Source organism: Parasteatoda tepidariorum, chromosome 1 (assembly GCF_982258835.1).
Source record: "Parasteatoda tepidariorum strain Cologne lab strain chromosome 1, Ptep-v5.0, whole genome shotgun sequence".
Classification (NCBI taxonomy): Eukaryota; Metazoa; Arthropoda; class Arachnida; order Araneae; family Theridiidae; genus Parasteatoda; species Parasteatoda tepidariorum.
Window position 1 is genome coordinate 4945778 of NC_141755.1, and position 14433 is coordinate 4960210.

General features: G+C 27.3%; 2 protein-coding genes across 2 annotated transcripts in view; one reads left to right on the plus strand and one right to left on the minus strand.

The window, feature by feature from the left end:
• LOC107452002 (uncharacterized) overlaps nucleotides 1-3828 on the plus strand; it is a 49123-nt gene extending 45295 nt beyond the window's left edge. The window contains exon 8 of the mRNA XM_016068269.4: nucleotides 502-3828. Coding sequence (XP_015923755.3) covers nucleotides 502-574 — 73 coding nt within the window. The 3' untranslated portion in view covers nucleotides 575-3828. The remainder of the gene's footprint in view (nucleotides 1-501) is intronic.
• A 38-nt stretch (nucleotides 3829-3866) lies between these two features.
• Nucleotides 3867-14433, minus strand: part of LOC107451995 (tetraspanin-18B) — a 38698-nt gene continuing 28131 nt past the window's right edge. Inside the window, exons 5-9 of the mRNA XM_043043305.3 lie at nucleotides 13166-13240; nucleotides 10904-10972; nucleotides 9312-9440; nucleotides 9141-9227; nucleotides 3867-4791 (exon numbers count right to left, since the gene is read on the minus strand). Coding sequence (XP_042899239.1) covers nucleotides 4687-4791; nucleotides 9141-9227; nucleotides 9312-9440; nucleotides 10904-10972; nucleotides 13166-13240 — 465 coding nt within the window. The 3' untranslated portion in view covers nucleotides 3867-4686. The remainder of the gene's footprint in view (nucleotides 4792-9140; nucleotides 9228-9311; nucleotides 9441-10903; nucleotides 10973-13165; nucleotides 13241-14433) is intronic.

Genomic DNA, 14433 nt, shown 5'->3' on the forward strand with positions numbered 1-14433 from the left:
TTATTACTAACTTATGCATTAGAAATTCTTATCAAGACATGTAGAATATAAACAAATAAAATATTTTCTCTAAATTTAATAAAATCAAAGTAAAGTTAATAGGACTAATAATTTAAAAGTTATTGGAGTTCTTATGCATAAAAAGTACAGATTTGTCCTTATATCTATCTTCCTTTCATACATTGTTATATGGACAAGTATTCATACTAGGCACAAATTACAACTTTTAAAACAACTGTCTTCCCTAATTATATACTCATTCAAATAGGAACTGGCCTATAATGTGTATGTTTTCTAGTTAAGGCTTGCAATACAGTATATGTATAAACACACAATGAGTTTAATAATTGTAAAAATAAATAAATAAATAAAAAAATCATTTATTTTTCTAATGTTTTTTACAATTAAATGCTTCTTAAATATTAGTAGAAAATCCCCATTCATGTTTTTCTTATCTTTTATTATATTTCTTTTAAAATTCTAATCAAAGTATTATTTCAGAAATAAAAAAGAAGATAAAGAAGAGGATGATGAAGCAGAAGATTTAGGTGAACCTAGCAATGCCAACCCCTAGTCATGACATGTCTAGAGCTTTTCAATTTTAGTTTAAGTACAGGCTAAGAAAGCAAATCATAAACTTCGTATTTCTTTCAAAAAGCAGCAAAGTGAGCAGACATTTTTAAATATTTTAAGGACATATATTCCTGTACTGGATATTAATATACATAAATTGAATCTGTTTCCTTCTGTTGCACACCCTACATCTAATTAATTATTCCAAATATTTTTCCCTCTTATCAGAACATTAAAAATTAAGTTCAATGCTTTCCAAAAAATAAAAACGGCCTTGTTACTTTTAACTAATAAATATGAAATCCATTTATTTTTTTAACTTATAGAAACAAGTTAAGAATTAAATGAGTGTAATAAAGTAGTTTTTAAGAAACATATTTTTTTTTTTGACCGCTCAGCATTTTCTACCAAGAATCTTTTGAAAAATTCCATTGTTGAATTTGTTCGCGTTACAGTTAGTGTGCTGAGATTTATTTTTACATGTATTCTTCGGTCCATATCATTTATGCCTTTTGCCAGCGATCATTCAATTTTTATAGAAAGCTCTGCTAAAAATAAAGAAAATATGTAAAGCTATAAAATTAATAAAATAATTTATATATATTTATTGGTTGGCAATGTGCTAGGCATAATATGTTTCCTTGAATAACACAAACCAACAAATATTTATTTTGTGAGGTGACAAAAGCTTTCAAATGAAAACAGTTTGCCATATTGAGTTTCCCTAGTTCTGCATTTTATCAACAATGATTACAGTGCTTTAAGAAAAAAATTCGCTTTGTTGTCTCAAATTTCTTTGTGACTATAGATTTTTAGTTTTCATCAAGAAAAGAAGCAATTTTATTAAGACATGTACATTAAATCTAACTTTGATGAATATCCAAAATCTGACTGAAATTTTATATTAAAAATCCAGTACACAGTACACTAAATATAATGTAATGCCCAAAACCCTAAGCAAACATTTTATTACAGTAAGCCTGTGTAATCTGAAAGTTTTGAATGTCATTCTACATTATTTGTGATATGTAACTATATTTGATGTTAGCGCTTGAGCGTTAAATCTTTGAATTTCTCTACACAAGTCCTTTTTACACTGTCATTATGTATTTTTCTTTTTCTAAGGACTAAGTAGTTGATGTTTAAAAGCAAATTTAACTTCAATGCAGATAATTTGATAATTTCATTGTACATATATTCCATCGTTTCAATGTCATACAAGTGGGGCCCAAAGACTTAATTGGACTTTGCCTTTTAGTGTATTAATTGAAAAAAAACAAGCTAAATTTGTTGTTTTGTATTATAATATGGACTGTTCTTGTATCTTTAGTTTTTATATTCTTTTCAACTACACTATTAGTCTCAAAACTATTAGATTTAACTTTAATATCACAAAAAAATATATCAGCCCAGAAATTTTTTTTTCAAATTCGATATTAGATGTATCGATTGTAAATAATTTGGTGTGAAAGGATTTCAAATCTAAGCTTTTTTAGTTAATTAGAAAGACAGATCTTGTCATTTTTTTAAGAATTCTAAATTATACATTTCTACAAGCGCTACTTTTTTAAAAAAATATTTAAAGCTTAACAGTTGAAAAAGTGTTTTTATCAAACCAAAACGCTTCCCAATAAAGTTAAAAGCTTGTAATAAAAGTTTTGCCCAGATCTCTGTGTAACTTATAAACACAAACCGATAAATAATTGATGTATATTTTATGTTCAAAGAATTGAACATTATAAGTGAACATTATAAGTGAATTGAACATTATATTGTGACTAAGTAATATATAAAACAAGGAGATTTAAAGAGTGTTTTCTGAATATTTGTATATAAAAGGTTTATATAAGTATTGAAAAATTATTTCACAACTATTTTGTTTTTGTTTGATATTGGGTTAAAGCAAAGTCGTGTAAAACTCTATTTTCTTTAACAAATTACTGAATTTTTATATTTCTTATTATAACACGAAATTTATCAAATTAAAATGGCTATATTTATCTATGATATTGTAATTCCATTAACTGTTTGATATTGTTATAAAAACTATTGAAAGAATTTTGCATTTTAATATTTCGTATAAGTGCAGTGTTTAAAAACATATGTCAAAATTATCTATTATAATAACCTAAAACGGTTTATTTTTATCTTAATATTTATGGACATGTTTATATCCACAAAAGTATAACAAATCAAAAGAAAATATTTAATCTTTAATTGTGATGGTGAATAAAAAAGTAAAGGCTACTTTTGGAATGACATGGAAGTAAGAATTTGCATCAGTCTTCCATAGAATTAGTGTCGCAAAGAAAAATAGTTATGTGTAGGGCATTATAAAACTAAAAGGCATCAATTTAACGTTGACAAAAAAAAATTCCAATACAAAATATTTTAAGCAACGTTAAAAACATAATCCTTTACACATAATAACATAACATAACATAATAAAAATAATGTCATTTCAAAATTGAATTGAGAAATTAATAGAAATGGTGAAATAGAAAAGCTACAAATCCATGAATGAAAAGAAAAAAAATATTTTTTAAGAATTGGTTCAACTTTTTTGCTTAAAATGCGAGCAAAGCAAAAATACTTAGTCTTCAAAAATTTTCTTCAGAAGCAATATAATCTCATTTTGTGGGCAGAGATCTATTCACCAATATTTTACGATACGATACGTTGTTTCTAAAACGATGACTGCATTAAACTGTGGTTGTCATATGACAATGTCAAACACAGATTCTACTAATACAATTGTTGCTACATATACTCCTCAAATAAATATCTCTTGGCAGTGCGCATTATGTTATTATACAGTATTTAGTGTTCCTTCCTCCTTTGTCAAAAAAGGCCTATTTACTAACTTAACATTAATGGTATCTATTTTTTTTCTTCAAGATTTCTCCAGTTATTGGGACGATATTTTTACTTCTTTGACACTTCAAGTATGCAAGTGTAATTATCAAACACAAATGTATTTAAGCAACAACAAAAAAGCCTTTCCTTTTTTATTTTACCATTACATGTTACAAATTTTAGATATTTTTACAAAAATGTGGTGCATTTATAATAATGGCCTTAAGTCATGCATATTTAAGTCAATCCTTTTCGTGTAGCCTATTTGTCATATTGAATTAGATTTCATATATTTTGAACTACAACTTTATTATTGTTATAGTATTCTTCATCAAGAATATTTTAGTATAAACTAATGTTTTGCTGTGAAAAAGTAAATTAAATTTATTGCTTTATTCACATTATTGTGTTTATTGTCTAAGTAATCTACTAACATGGTACAAAACTTTCTTCCTTTTATTTAGAAAAATATAAGCATAAATAAATATCTAAAAATCATTAAAATATATATACATATCAAAAAAGGCACAGATATTTAAATGCTTATTTAGTGTTCAGAGTAACACTTATAAAAATATCACAAAACAATCCTATTTAGTTCAAAATTATATGGTATCAAAAGGAGCAGTTTCTGGTACAAAATAAACAATCCCAAGTAAGAATGATCGTTAAGGTCAATTGTAAAATATAATTAAATTCACATTTGAAGAAAGCCTTAGCATCATGTAAACCTGTGTAGTACTTAAAAAGTCTTCAAAGTCAAAGTTGAATTTTCTAAAACTTATAACATATGCAATTCTCTTTGCAATGTTTGGAGATTGAAGCATTTAAAGTTAAATTTAAAAACTCAGTTTCTCATATTAGAAAATTTAGCTTGAAAGAGTTATCTTGACTTATTAAAACTAACGCTAATGTCATGATCACAAACAAGGTTTTATTTGTTGACCACTGTAGCACTATTTTAATATTTATCAAGTGTCTCTCTGGTGAATTGTTTTTATTCATTAAATGTATTGAAATTTATAAAATTGATACAAAATCACAAAAAAAAATCAACTTCAAGGTTTCCAACATAAATTGAAGTACATGCTAATAACATTATTCATCAAAGATTATTCTGTGGCAATATTGTAAAAAGATGTTAAACAGAATAAAATGAGATTACAAATACTTAGAGGGCAGATGATCCCTGTTTGATTTAAAAGAAAAATTAGAAAATATTAGCACCTTAACCTTATCTAAACAAACTGGTTTTAATCACAGTCGAGTATGATACTGAACATCATTGGAGGATGGTGGGTTTGATCTTTTGGCTCGTTTGACTTGGTTTATAACATAAACAGCAAACAAAACTACAACAACCTGAAAGTTAAATTTAAAAAGCTTAAATAATTGTTGATCTAATTCCATCTTAAAAAGCTTTTTAACATTTACACATGCACGAAGGCTATTTTTTAAATAAGGGAAGTTTCAAAATAAAAACCAAATTTTCATGAAGCAAATTTATTCTTCGATTCTGCATACGCCTCTCTTTTTTTTTCAAAGTAGTTGCCAATTTTGCTTAAACACTTATCATACTTTACAACTAGATTTAGAATACCCTCTTCATAGTAGTTTGCCGCCTGCTCCGATATCCAAGAGATTACGACCGTTTTCACGTCTTCGTAATGGTTGTACTAGTTGCCAGCAAAACGATGTTTAGAACATTGGAAAAGATGAAAATCACTTAGCGCAAGCTCTGGCCTGATCCAAAACTTCCAAACCGAAAAAGTCAATAAAACTCTGGACTGAGCTGTGGAGAGAGTCATTATCATGGAGAAGCGAAATTTTCTGTCATCATGGAAGTTTCATAAGCTTCAAAAATCTGTCGTTGAATGTATGCAGCAGGCAGGTTTTTTGCCGATTAAAAACGCATCGCTGACTGTACCTCATATGCGGCAGGTGATTTGTTAAATGTGAACATTTTAAAGACACATAACTGACCACACAGGATACATACACAGCTGTAATTGAGGACAGTTGTTCCCAAGGAATACCGAGACACACCGCAAGTACTCGTTGCGACGCAAGCGTCATCTATTAGTGTACACAACAAAACGGACCTTAATTAAAAAAACAGCCCTCGTATAACATACATTATTTTAGATTCAGAAAACTACAATTTTATTATTATTTGCGTAATGCATGCAAGTCTTATGTGATATCAAGCTGGTAGTCTTGTGTATGTGGCAAAAAGTTTTAATGAATATTGCTTGAAATTAGCCAGGAAATGAGTGTAATGAATGGGAAAAATACTAATTTAAAAAAAAAATAAATGTTTACGGAAAGGATTGATGTATTTCTACATCATCATAAACTATCACTCCTTGAGTTCTACAAATCTAAGCATTCAATAAAATATTTCAATTATTTTTTTTTATATAAAAAATCGTAATTTATAATACCTATTTAAATTAAGTAGTACTCAGATAGTGTGCAAACAATGAAAATTGCCATAGAAAAACGAAATAAACTGGCAAAAAGCCTAGTTGCGTTTCGGAAACATGAAGTTTTGGTAAAATTAAAATTTGAAAGAGAAAAAAAACTATGCAAAGGTTGCTGCATAAAAATATGAGGCTTAACATACAATGCAGATCTTCATTGTTATGCATTTGAAGGTTAAATGGGATATCAATTTCAGAATGCCATGGATGAATCACCAGTGGCATATAGAGAGTATTTGGCAAAACTAAAGGGTCAGAAGTAGCGAAACTGCTGTAGTTTTTTTCCCTTCCTAGTGCTACTTAGTGTAATTACTACGTAATATGCTACTTTTAAAAAAAAAGACGTAGTGCAGCGAGTAGTGTGATATAAAAATAAGAATAGTTTCTGTAGATTCCTGGCTACTACTTTAATGTTAAATTAAAGAAACAAGGTTCAAATCCAATTGGTACAAATCTTTGTGGGTCCCTTAATGGAGGCAATGATAATGCCCCTATGGCTGAGCGTTAATAGAAATTGCTTGTTACTAATATTTAAAGTAGTCATTACAAATAATAGCTAATTAATCACTTTAGCCAAGTGAGAATGCACACTCGTGAAATATTGATGTTATTTCAATGGAAGAGAACATATTTGATAATTTCCTAGCATTTCTTAAATATTTGCTGCTAAAAAATGAATAAGAAATCTAAAAGAACCAATTCGTAAAAGATAATTAAGAATAACTAACTGGTTCATGTAAATGTGAACGAATATTTTTTAATTCGTTCAAGTTCAAATAAGCTAATTTTTTATTCAAAACCATTTTTAATACTGGTTTTGCAAAGTTAGTTTCCTAAAAGTAGGGAGATAGTGCAGGGCCACCTCGAAAAGAGGAGTTGACAGTTAAAGTGATAGTGATCTTCAGCTCCAATATCACGCGTCACAATCCAGGTTTCAGCTGGTCTTGTGTTAGTTAAATGATGCATTGATTCTAGAGTGTCGTAAATCATTTATAAAATTGTCAAAAGTCACTTTACTTCATGACCTTCAAGATATAGATTGTACTTCCTTGTTTTAAATAATTTTCCATTCGTATATTCTTTATCAATTTCTAATATTGATTTGTAAAAAAGAAATGTTGCATATTAAAAGAATGGTAGCTTTGATAATTGGTATCATCTTGAGTGATGAGGATAAAGAATTCTAGACATTTATTTTTATGTTTGCATTAATAATTTTTAAGCTTTTGGTGTCATCCCTTTTAAAAACTTGATAAGCAATAGTCTTGTTGTGTTAAATGTACAACATGAAATATTTTTACAATATCAATCAGTTATAAAAATTAATTCTCATTAAATTGTAAAGAATTAAAATAAATTTTTCCATAACTAGTTTTCTATCTGAAGGTATTTCAATTCTATTGGTTCAAAACTTTATATTAGTAAATAACCCAAAAAATTGTTTCAAAACTTTATAACTAGTAAATAATTGGATAAATTATAGTTGAATCATAAAAGGGTAATTAGGTTGGTTGTTCAACTTGTATGTACGAAAAATATAATTGGCAATAAATTATTGATAAGCAACATTTCAGCAAAATTCAATAAAGGTAAAGTGTAGAAGTAATATTTATGTACCATCTTTAATTAAATGTTTAAACAGAACACAATTAGCATTTATTAAATAAACTAGTTAGGTCTTAATACATTCAGATATTTACAACTTTTCTTAAGGATAATTTCATTTGCACTAAATTTTATATGTTTAGTAATTAAAGATGCAAAAGAAACTGAAATATGTGTATAAAATTTATATTATGTTTAATTAGAATAAATAAAATTCTAGTACATTTAATGCTGAAATACATTTTGTATTGTATAGTAAGAAAATGGCTGAATTATAAGAGCTGCGCTAATTCTGTAGTTAGAAAATAGCTGAAAACTTCTTGAGTGAAGTAATTTAAGCAGAAGAAAATGTTACTAAATATTTTGAAAACTTTTTGCGACTGGTTTTGAAGTTAACTGATGTCTTATATTTGAAAAGAAATTTAGTTATTTGTTATGCTAAATTTGATTTTTTTATAGTTGAAATATTTAAATTTATTAAGATTTAATTTTTCTTACTCTGTTTATGATTTATATTTTGCATTATAAATATGCAGAAAGATGAAAAAAAATTTTTTTTGTGAAAAAGAGCAGAGAAACTCCGAAAACAACTAAATAAACATTCCTTCAACTGAGGAAATTCTACAAATATGTTTTTGTTGTAATGAAGCAATCTCTTTAGAACATCATTCAAACTACTAAAATCAAAACAGAAAGTGAAATAATAATAGATGGATCATGATGCATGACCTCACAAAACGAGTGGAAACAAATTTTATTTTTTTTAAGTGAACATATATTAAACAAATTTTGTATAGATTAGTACATACTATGTATTATTATTTAGTTGACTTACATTATTATCAAATAACCAATTTTTTAAAACTCTTAAATTAACTCGGGCTGAGTTAATTATTAAGTTTGTAAGGGAGCTTTGAAAAAAAATTGGCTTACTGACGTGGCAAAATATTAGTATTAAAGTGGGCACCGAAACAAAAAAAAAAAAAGGAAGCCTATCATCTAAACTTTTGACTAGTAAAAACATGATCTACTTATTACGTTAATATTTGTTTCTATTATTAAAACAAGATTATTAAATACTATACATAACATCACTAGAGAATATCAAAAATTTATCACATAAAGAAAATAAAATGAGTAAAATACGTAAAAAATACATAAGTAAATCTTACATAATTGCTATGAGTTTTACTTCCTAGACGTTGATAACTAATTTTAAACTATAATTGTTTTAAAAATTGATCAGCCAGAAAAGCTAATATCAATAAGAAAGCTCGGGAAGACACAGTATTCATTAGTACAGACTTCATAATCATCAAGTCTATAAATTTTTAGGGATTAAAATAAAACTTCAATTTTCTTTCCAATATTTTGATCAGTTGTGAAGTCTTTTTAAAGTTTTCAGGGTAATGGTCTTAAAAACAGGAGGGAGGTGGGGGAATCCTGTTTTAAGTATTATTAGCAAACAAATAAGAAATTATTAGCAGACATAGCATACAATTGTGGATTGTATTTTAATAAGAAATTAACATGAAGACAGAAACATTTTACTATTTTCATATGGATTTAACAGTATATCCGAGATAAAACATTTATTTAATAGAAAAGTGTAGGCCTCATTACCTGCAAAAGTAAAAGACCTCCTAAGCTTGCAATCCATATAATTTTATTGTTATAAAACCAATCTACTAATTTCTCCTTGCAGCCTATCTGTAAAATAATTGAAATATTATTGATATTTGAAGTTAACTGATATAGTATCATCAATTAGGCTGAAAATTAAATTAATCATACTCTATTTAGAGTTTTCATTTGTACAACTGATACATCTTCATCTGATGTGACTGTGTAGTAGCAACTATCATCAATTGGATCAGTGGTGTCAACAAACTCCTGTGGTCCAATAAATCCACAGCAATCAAACTACATTAAAAAAAAGTACTAGTTAAAACTAAAGGAGAAAACAAAACTAGAAAGCTGCAGTTTGAAAGAATCATTAAAGATTAACAAAAATATTGAGAACAGATTAGCAGTCATTATAAAAAAAATATTTTGCTTTAATAATTGAACAGTATCAGCATTTTAGAAATTTATAAATGAAATGTTAAGGGAAAAACACATTTTGTGAATTGGCAGATAGCAATTAAGGATTGCAGCATTGTGAACACAAAAGAGGGAACTTAATTTTGCAGAAAATTGACTTGTCATATCTGTAAGTCCTAAGTTGAGCAAAAACGTTCATTGTGTACTTTAAAATTTTACATTTGAAGCATTGACTTTTGATGACATTGATTTAATTGAAAGATATATCTAGCAATTGCACAAATTATTATTATCATTGGTAGTGTGACAGCACAGGGTGGGCCTCGACTTCTTCTTTAGAAAAATTTTCTACACTTTTGCAAGCAATTCTTTAATTTAAGAAAATGCCTTGTTCTAAACATTCTGCCCATCATTTTTTTTTTTTTGTTCTGCCTGTCGGCTTTTTATTATGGGTAGTGGTATTGAAAATTTTCAAGGCAATTTTGCTTGATTCCATTCATAGCAGATGGACTGCACACCTCATTCTGTTTAGTCTGATTAAATTTGTAATGTCATCATTTTTTATATAACTTATACAATTCAAAATTGCATCTTTTCCACTACAAATTATACCCTAGATGGTTCTGTGGAATCTTCTTTCAAACATAAAGAGAAGCATAAACTATATTTATATTGCATCTATTTTTAATGAAATTTCTTAAATTAATTTATTTAAATGCAAAAAAATGTGGTTGAGGGACTCAGCTAGACAAAATTAAAAGGAGAAAAAAAAGATGCTCTATGGATAAAAGCAACAAATCACTTAAATAAATTATTGAAATTTGCTTGGGGATTTTGTATTAATTCTATGTTGCATGAAAAATTTGGACTACCTAGTTCCTAGACTAATCAGTATCCATGTTTATCGGCTTATCTGATAAAAATAAATGCTGGAAAAGAACAAGAAATGATTTTATATACTCTGTACATTCCTAAAACCATAGAAATAAACATGTAATGCAAAAGTTTAAAAAAATTCCAAATGAATTTTTTTTAAAAAATTATTAATCTTATCACGCAGCTTAAATCAAGAAAGTCAAAATAATTAAAATCTAAATGAAGTATTAAAACCATACACATAAGCATTTGAGAAATCTATTCATTATTTTAAGTCAACATTCTAGATTATACATACGAGTTGGATTTTAAATACTACCGTTTTTGATTTTTAAAAAAAACTTAGTAGCCAGGAAACAAAAAAGAAATTTCGTTTACAATCAATGACTCAAAAACTGCATTTTTTGAACATGTAACAAGATAACAGTTTTAGGTATGTAAACTAATATAGAAAATAAAAACCATACATGTTCTTGAACTACATTCTTGGTCATCTGATTCACTTCATTCCAAGCTGTACTAAGAACATCAGTCATCTAAAATTTAAAAAGTCTTATCATTGAACAAAAGTGAAGTATTTTCAAAGACATCCATTATAAATATTAATGCTAGAAAAACTTTAATTTGCTCATTACCTAACTAATCTGCAACCTAACAAGAGAAATCCATCAAAATGCAGAATCAAGAGTTGTCTGCAATTTTACTAAGGTAATATGCACATTTACAGTTAAAGTTCAAAACTATGTTTATCTCATTATATCAAATAATTTGTGGATCGTATTTATTCTTTAGACATTGAAAAATAAATGATTTCATTTAATGTGGAATATTTTAAGCCATTGGATAGTTATTAAAGAGATTGATTTTTGAGACAGTGAAAAATGCATAAAACGTTAATATAAGCATACAGAAACATAACTGTTATTCCAGCAAAATTCATTCTAACGAGTGCCTAGTAGGTTAATGTATAAATTATCTATGCAATGTACAGATTTGAAGATGCAGAGATTATCTAGGTAGTCAAATTAACTAAGTAATTTGAGAAATGAAATAAATTTTTGGCACTTTAATGGAACACCCAGGGGTGCCACTCTAAAAAAATTTCAAGACTAAACTTATTTTTGACCAAATAATACTACGTTGTTTACCAAACTTTTAGAAATTTACAGCTCACTGACACCAAAATTTACCTTTCCTTGATAATAGCCTACACATTAAATCAATCATTTGATGATTTTTTCTAAAACTTTTTTTCTTTATTTTATGTTTTTTTAGCAAACAAAAATAACAGTTGACCTTGCATATTTTTTTACAACTATTAGTGACCAACCTGAAATCATTCATATCTCTATTTTTTACTTCAGCGTACTTATTTTTTGTTCTAGCACTATAATTTCTTTCTTTTTTCAAAAAGTAATCTTGATTTAACCTTGGCCAGCATGACAGTAGGTTAGGGTGGGGGAAGCAAACTGGAGCAGATTTAGATTCAGCAATAGTACAAATTTAATTACACAAGTAGATTAAGTTCAATCAATCCCATTTGTCAAGACTTAGAGAATAAGATTTGGTGAAGCTGATAAAAAGAAGATAAATAAAAGTCATGACATCATTACCAAATCATATGTTTTCATTAAGATATAATATTTTTTAATTTTGACCCAAAAAAATTGATAAGATTAATTGATAGAATTTATAAGTTCATTGATTTTTCTCAAGACTGATTTCAGTCCCCAGGACTGAAGAGTCACACCTATGGGAACACCCTATATGCACCTTAGCTAGATAATCTGTAGAATAACTGATTTCTACACTTAAGCAGTAACATATATACAGAACTACCAACTTACTGCTCTTTTTATGATTTTTATTCTAGCGGTATCAAAATGTGTTTAAATAGTTAACTCTTAGTTCAGTAAATTTAACTTTAAAGTTGATTTCTTGGTAGGAAAAAAAAAACAAAGTAATTTAAACATTTATAAATAAATTTCCACTTCGTTATTGAAGCTTGCAAAATGGTGATGAAACTGAACCAAATTCTGTAAATCTCTACAGTTTTATGAAATCTTTTGACGAAAGCAGAGCATTTGGTCTATTCATTAATTAAGTGGTACATATTAAACTGCTAAGATCTGAAATAAAAATTTTATTTCCTTTTATTGAAAACAATACTTGGTGTCGACCCTGATGTTTTGAAATAAACTCAAGATACAACTTATTTTTGAAATACATTTTTTAAACTTGAAAAATACTTTATAATTCACAACTGAAAGACAAAGAGCATAGAAATCAGATTGGATCCAAGCATTAATTATTTGAACTTGATAAACACAGTATAAATAAAGAGAAAATTCAAAACTCTTAAAATAATCTCCATTTTGTAGCCCTTTACTTTCACAGGGTGCGTTTTTCACGTTTCTAAAAAGTGCTTAATTTTCCCTATTTTCAAAATGAAATTTTTCCTTTACCGTGTTGATTTTCGCTACGAATTATGCAAAAAGACACATTTCACTTTGTTCTATTCAACATTTTCACAATTAATTCAAACCCAATAAATCAATTTCAGCGTATTGTCAGTCTGTAGCATATGAACGACATTCGTTTTACACGATTCAAAATTTCATGATTTTTGACAATTTATCATTTGTTCAGAAAATTTTTAAAATCCTCAGAAGAAAATAATTCTGAATATTTAAATAAGAAATTAAAAAATTACACTTTAAAATGCTCACCTTAGTCCGAAGAACATTTAATGCAACAATACCACCAACTTCAGCTGATATCGTTAAAACAGAAAGCACTAAATACTGAAAAAAATGAATTATTAATGAATATTTAGGCAAGGAAATTTTTTATGAAAGTTTACTCAAAGTTTAATCAATAACTCGTTTAATAAAATGGGTCAAATCATAGCCTTAGTGTCTTACATAAAGACATACTACAAACAAGAAATGCATAACTGTTTAAAAAAAAAATTTCAACTTAATAGGGGATAACAACAAATGTCATACTTTTTAAACAAAAAGATTTGATCTTTACCCCTTTATCAGAAAGAGTCACACTTCACCCTATCTTAACCCCTGCCATATGTCATGGTATATTAAATACATATAAATGTGCAGTTTAGAGACATACATATATTTCAATCTTTGTTTAATCTTCAGCTATGTGTTTTAATTTAAAAAAATTTTAAAAAGCTCGAGAAGATTTGCCTTTAAACTTTTAACTAGGATTTAATTTAAACTTTAATCATGTTTTTCGATACAAAATAAAATCATTTGAAAAAAAATAAAATTTATTTTTAAAATAAACATAAGATGTCAAAAAAATTTAGTCTGCTGATTTGTAATGTTTTTGTTTAAACCAAAGTGTGAGATGTTACATTTTGTTACGCCTTCTCTTTTCTTACAATTCGTGGTACTTATCCACTTCAAGGACCATTAAAAATACCACAGTACCTATATCAATGTTTTAGGACGTAATAAATCAATATCCAATCCCTCCAATGGGTCATTTCTAGAAAGGTTTTGTACACAATTTGAAATGCAATGTTTTTCTGTATTTAGCTATAACCAAATCTTAGGCAGAACTTAATTGATATACTATGAGATAAAATTATTTACACAAATACTTATATAATTCAAAAAACAATTTACGTAAACTGAATTTACCAATGTCTTTCAAGACTGATAAAAATGAAGTGAGTGATTGAAATAAAAGGATTATTATTTCTATAGCTATTTTTTTTGGATGCATTTAATTGATTGAGCAATAGTGGATAGGTTCATTCATTTTAACGATTAAACCCTATTGTTGTGGGTATTTCTCATCACGGAGAAAAATTGTAGTTCTAGAACTCAATCTATATATTTGTGCTCACAGCAAAGATAGGTTTCTCTAGAAATATGCAAAGTAACTATTTTTATGATAGTTTGTATTTTGAGTAGAATGATGAAATCATTATTTCTTTTAATCTTAACTCAAAATGACTCCAGCTGTT